The sequence below is a fragment of the Hipposideros armiger genome, unplaced genomic scaffold (genome assembly GCF_001890085.2).
Source record: "Hipposideros armiger isolate ML-2016 unplaced genomic scaffold, ASM189008v1 scaffold_278, whole genome shotgun sequence".
In the NCBI taxonomy this organism is placed as follows: Eukaryota; Metazoa; Chordata; class Mammalia; order Chiroptera; family Hipposideridae; genus Hipposideros; species Hipposideros armiger.
The window spans coordinates 701,952-708,611 of NW_017731628.1; the positions used below are offsets into that span (position 1 = coordinate 701,952).

The 6,660-nt window shown below is 43.0% G+C and overlaps 1 protein-coding gene across 1 annotated transcript in view; it reads right to left on the minus strand.

Moving 5' to 3' along the window:
- Nucleotides 1–6,660, minus strand: part of PHLPP1 (PH domain and leucine rich repeat protein phosphatase 1) — a 178,903-nt gene that overhangs the window by 171,707 nt on the left and 536 nt on the right. The window contains exon 2 of the mRNA XM_019657689.1: nt 5,388–6,660. Coding sequence (XP_019513234.1) covers nt 5,388–6,660 — 1,273 coding nt within the window. The remainder of the gene's footprint in view (nt 1–5,387) is intronic.

Here is a 6,660-nt window from a genome sequence, read left to right on the forward strand (position 1 = left end):
CAGCTGTCTGGGATGAAAGGGGTGGAGGTTTTAGGAGGTGGGATTTTTACAAAAGGCTTCATTTTCCCAGACTGTTTTGGACATTTTGATAACCATCTCTTTCTCTTTCTCAAAATGCCAGGCGTCTTTAAAGGAAAAGCTTTTCTACTGAGTGGCTTCAGGAATTCTCGACTTTCACAGTACAACAATTAAACCCTTCTCCTGTCCAGATAGACTCAACTGTGTTCAACCCTGGCACATCCAATCATTAAATCTAAGATGCCTCATTTGACAGATGCCTCATTAAATTCATCTCAAAGTTGAGGTAAGAGGTGCCTTTGAAAAAGGGGGTGGGGGACACATGTTAACTCTAAGAAAACTTTGAGAACCGCTCTCTCAAAATCCACATGCAGCTTCCCTTAGTGAAACAGAAGGTATTAATAGTATGTGGCACATCGGAAGTCGGCCGCCATGGGAGAAATACCTCTGTGCATGTGTGTTTCACACATCCCCGGGGACCCAATCAGCACGGGAGGCTGAAGAATCAGAGCACACACCACCAGCTGCTTAAAAAATTCCACAAATTCAATTCAACAAATGTTTAAACTAAAATGCCGAGTGTTATACTAGGCTTGGATCATATACAATGTCAGTGAATGTTATGTTACCAATAAATTAAAATCAGGGTTCTAAAATGAGAGTAGAAAACAACAAAAACACCTTACACTTTAAAAATAATCATCTTCGGATAACCAATCATTCAAGGAGTTTAACAATCTTATAGCAACAGAAAGATAAAACTTTCAACACAGAAACCTTACAAACTCATTTACACACATCTCCTCTTCCCACAATTATTTCAATGAGCACAAAAGACACACCATTTTAGGAATAACTATGAAATTCAAGGAGAATAGCTGACTCTAGCTCTATATAACATATGAATTATAAAAACTGTACAACTGCAAAGTAACACCAGTAAAGCACCATTGATCACTAAAGTACAAATAATTCTATTTTAAAATAAAAAGTTTAAGCAAAACTTTCATGATAAGTATTTTCAATACTTTACAAGTACAGCTATGTTTTAAAGAAACTGAATTGTCACACCTCCACCCTCAAAAGTTATCCACTTTTTAGATGAAGTGTTAATTCTCTATATCCAATGAAGATTTATAGTGTAGTTTAACAAATGAGGCATGCTTGAATAAGAAAATAAAGAATCATTAAGTAAACTTTATTTCATATCAACTTAACAAGTATACTCTTTGCAACCAGGATATTTAAACAACTTTAGTACTCCTTCTGTGCTATTTAGTTGCCAGTCTTGGTTCTTTACGTTTGTAAAGGCAGCATGATAAAAATAGAGCCGTCCACATTTCACAATGAATACCACTTTGGACTAGAGGATAATATCACCTCATTACCAACAAAAACAGCATATATGCTGAATGCTTTTAACCAAGTGAAAATTCAAGTGCAAATGAAATTCAGCACCGATTCATGGAAAGTGATAAGAATTGAAAATAGAATATCCAAGCTCTCTATTCTCAGCTCTGCCAAGGACTGAAAAACCACAAGCAAGAGTCAGACCTCTCTGTGCATCAGTTTCTCTTTCTGAAAAAAGGAATGACACTGACTCCTCCCTAATTGTGTTTTTGAAAGGACAAATGAGATAATTTATGTGAAAACCCTTTAAGATTTTTGAAGAAAATAAAACTCAACATATTAACAGATGCTATCAAAACACAGTTAAGAAAGAAAAAACAGAATGCGTTTTACATTTAAAAAACAACAAATATAAAATTTAAATATAAACAAACAACAAAAATAAAGTTAAACCCTTTGTTCTTAAAATGAAAAGGACTGTTCAGGCACATACTGGTGTCACATGTTCATACCACGTTATTCAATACTGCTGTAATTATAGTAATAAGAGCCTGCTCGTCAATATTACAGCTTAATGCTGAACCACCCTTCTTGGTTTCCATGTAGGAAACCATGTAAGGTTTGATCATGCCCAGAAGAGAAAAAGAGAAGAAATATGAGAAGGGTAGGAGATCATTCTGAGCAATCCCAATAAGTCACACATAAAAATATCTTGTCCAAGATTCACTAGGCACATTGGGTGTGCTCTCCATTCTGTCATCATCCTTTCCACACTTAAAATTTGAACTGCAATGCCTAGACTACTAAATCTAAAAGGTGGCAGAAAGTCAACAATATAAAAAATAGAGTTTAAAACTGCGCTTGATCAATGACAAAACACAAGCTCATTAATGTCTTGAAGTCCACAACTTATGTCAAGTAACCTAAATTCTTGAATTTTTTTAACCTAAAATTATGTTAAGGTAAAATTTAAGATAGCTGATTTTAAAAGGAAATTAAATGTTAATGTACTTACTATACTTAAGTAACTTCAGATAAGACCACTTAGATTTTTTCATATTTTAAGTCACCTAAAAGAATGATTGTTTGATAAGTGCAATAACAATTTTCAAACTAAATTTTCATTCACGTCCTTGTAATTGGTAATTTTTGTCCAACACCTTCTAGGTCATTAAGGACTTCCACTTTACTTTACCCAAATAAATATATTTAAATATTCAAAGCAACCACAAATGGCTTTCAAAGCCTTTTAAGAATAACTCGAGTCAGGTAATAGTAAAATTTAATTGAAAGATGACCCTCAAAAGAATGAAAGTTCTCTGCTAAACACACACTTCTCAAAAAACACAGGTGACTGGATAAACTAGATAAACAACCGATAACAAGTTCAATTTGAATACAGGAAGATATTCAAAAGGCTTCAAAGGCAACTTCCTAATCTATCCTTAATTCCAAGTACATGTATAAACAAAAAAAATGCAGCAATAAATTTAAGAGTAAAATTATAAAAACAAATGTGGTATACAACACCCTCTTAAAGGGTGTCACCTAAAACAAACATCAATTCTCTTCTTCCTAAGGAAAATAATTACTACCAAAATGTAACCCTTTCCAGTTGGGTGTCCTACATTCCATTGCAGTACAGGGGTAATTTCTAGGAAATCTCCTCCAGGGTGGTACAAACTTCCACTACATGTGAAGTCCTAACAATGGTTCCATAAGTGACACCACCTTATAGCAAGGCCCTTTTGTTCGTCAATAACTAAACTTCCTTGGGAATGTTCAAGTAGACTAATTTTTGCTAAATTTTATTTTATAGCAAATGAATATCAACACAGAGACATTCGGTATATTAATAAAGGCTTAAACCAAGCTCAACTTGGTATAAAAAAACAATAAGCAATTAGACATCTTTATAATAATCAGGCATCTTCCTTCTAGGACACCTGAACACTTTTTATATTTGAGAACAGGTTAGATACTGTGTGTGGCTTCCCATTAGGTATTTTTATGAGCGTATACACAGCGGCATATATGTATTCATGTTGTGTATACAGAATAAAGCAAATAAGTTCAGAATGAAGTAACAATTAGTGCTTTTCATAAAAAACAAAACAAAAAGATTAAAATGACCACACCAGAAATTTAAGATTTAACCAGAAAGATAATTTGTTGCTTTTATATAGAGATGTTAAGAAAAAAAACTGTACATTGTTCACTTAGAATATTTTAGACACACTTGAAACAACAATCGAGGAGAATCAAAGATTTAAATTTCATGACAATGACACCCAAAACTTTCCCATGAGCATTTATCATGATCAACATATCCAAATCATGAGGAAAACAAGGGATGCAGAGCTCTTTCCATATAAAATATTTTTTAATGTATCCCTTGATATATATATTAGCTATATATGACTAATATATGTGTATTTCCTTCAATGTAATTAAGTCTGGTTATAAGGGTATTTATCACTTTAATGTTAACAAAATATTCTCATTCCAAGTGTGATTACTATTTAAAGCTTTTGTAATTTTACAAATTAGATGAGCTATAGGAGAAAAGGATATAGTTGTTGCTCCTACATAAAAAACAAAATCACCTATTTTCTAGACCATAAATGGTCTAGAAATTTTTAAAGGCATGTCATCCAGTTGGGATACCATCTTCAAATGAAACTGCAAATGTTACTGTATTATGATATGGTTTTCTTTATAAGGCAAAACTCCATCAGTAATCCACCTCAATTATAGAAAAACTTCAATGAAATTCAGAGGAACATCTCACCAGGAATGCTATTGGTCTTGCATATTTCAATGTGGGAGTAAAGATTTCTTCATTCAAACTGACTACACTGCCGCTAGGACGTAAGTTGGACCAAGAACATATTAAATAGAAAGAATGGGTACAGATTAGTTACAAGTGTGATTATTTTCCACCCTCACCTACAACCTAGAATAGTAAAGATGGGGAAGATTTAACTCTGATTTATTTTGTTATGCTACCTTTATAAAATTCCTATCACTAATAACATAATTCTTGAAACCAGAGAGAGAAAAGAATTGTGAACTCATAAAGCTCAAATATCTATAGCTTCCCTTAATTCAGCACCAGCCAAATCTTTAAACCAAGAGAACATCAGTCACCCCTAGTCAAGAATTTGATATGTCAACTGTATCTCAATAAAGCTGGAATAAATATTATTTCTTTTAATTGTAATCTAGAGCGGAAAAAAGAACGAGGATTTTAGATCACATTTCAAGAGACAGCACTTAAAGTCTTACTGTGATCCCCACTGCAAGTCATACTGCAATGGTCAGTTCTGGCCATAGACTGGACGTCAGAAACAAAAGAAACAGGCAAAATCATTTTTGATGCAAGAATCAAACTTGGAGAGGAAATTGCAAAAAAAAGCAAAACAGCGCTGGGAAAAAGTTATCACTAAAAAAGGATCCTATCTGTTAGGTCTCTAATGAGCGCTAAGTGGGCAAATAAGAATGACAAAGAGAGCTGAACGTGCACCAGCTGACAAGTAAGGAGCTCCTGGGGAGGGGGCGTATTAGGGCCAGGAGGGCAGGCAAGTGTAGGGAGAGTGTGCTAGAGCATTTCTGTTAGCCATTTTCCTCTATCAGCATTGAGTAGTTTACCTGAAATCCCAAACTACCCCAAAACCCAACACGCCCGAGGGAGGCCTGAGGGCAGCAGGTCCACTGTGAAATGTACTACTGCTTCTTTCAGGAATACCTGCTTCCGGTACTTCCTGGTGGTTCCACCAGCCCTCCACATTGCTTCCCAGCCTGAGCCCCTCAAGACTGGCCAAACCACCGGCCTGAACAATTGCTCAGTTGAGTATTACAGAGATTACCCGTGAAAGCTGTGACGTGACCAAGGCTGCCTAGGACCTGCGATTACTCGGGGGTCGGGCCAACAGACCGCCCACTTGACTCCCACCTCGGAACCTGGGTGTGTTTCCACTCTTACGCCCCACACGTCCCAGTGCAGGTGGTTCCCTTACCTGCATAGAAGCGGATAAGGCAGCCAATCTCTGAGTCCATGCCTTCCTCCTGCACCCTCCACAACTCGCCAAATCCCAGCTGGAAGAGGTAGTCATTTTGGATCTGCAGAGGCTTCTCGTCCGCCTCTAGGCGCCGGGTGGTCTCTCCGTGGAGCTGCACGTACAAGGTGGGCGGCGGAGGCGCCTTCTCCGCAGTCGCCCCATTCCCACCCGGGGTCGGCTGGGGGCGGCCAGGGGCCGCGGCTGTTGCCTCCTTTTCCTCCTGAGGCCGATCGCGGGCAGCCCCGTCCGGGCCGTCGACGCCCCTCTGGGCTTTTGGCTGCGGCAGAGGCGGGGATGCCGTCGGGGAAGGCGGCCGGGCGCCCGCTCCGGGCCGGGGCTGCGCTGAGCGGCCGGGCAGGCGGGGCTGGCCCGGAATCCCCGGCGGGGCCGGGTCGGCCTCGAGCTCCTCGGACGACGACGAAGAGCCGCCGCCGCTGCTATAGGGGTCCAGCCGGTCCGACACGCTCTCGACGCTGGGGCTCAGGCTGAAGCTCTCGGTATCCGAGGCCCGGCCCGCGGCCGTGCTGTCCAAGGGCCGCGGGGCGCCGGGCTCACCCGGGCTGGAGTCCGAGGGCGCGGGGCTGGCGCGCGAGGAGCCCATCGCCCACCCGGCGGGGCCGCCGGGCAGCGGCAGATCGGCTGGAGGCGCGCGCGGCGGGGCCCCGATGGCAGCCAGCCCGCGGTTCCCGGGGGGCGGCCCCAGGTCCCGCGGATCGCCGGGTACGAGCCGGGGGCCGGTGTCGGGGGGCCCCTTGCCCAGCACCTTCACGACGCCGCCGCCTTTGGGGCCCACCTGCAGCAGGCGGGCGGCTACCTCGCCGGCCGTGGTGTCCAGCGTGCAGAGCACCGGGCGCAGGTAAGTCGAGGCCATGTGGCGATCGAAGACGTGCACGCAGCCGCGCTGGAGCTGGTGCCTCACCCAGTCCCGGTCCGACGGCTGCAGCTGCAGCATCTGCCGGTGCTTCAGGAGCAGCGTCTTCCTGTCCAGGCTCCGGGTGCACAGCGCCGCGGAGGCCGAGCAGGAGGCGGAGAGGCCGGCGGCGCCGGGGGAGTGCGAGGCGGCAGCGGCCGAGGACGACGACGACGACGACGAGGACGACGACGACGAGGCGGCGGCGGTCGCGGACAGATTCCTCTTCAGCCGCCCTCTCCTCAGCAGGAGGGAGTTGGCGCCGCTGCCGGCCCCGGACCCCGGGGCAGCCCCGCCGGCGGTGGGCTGGGGCGCGCCGCG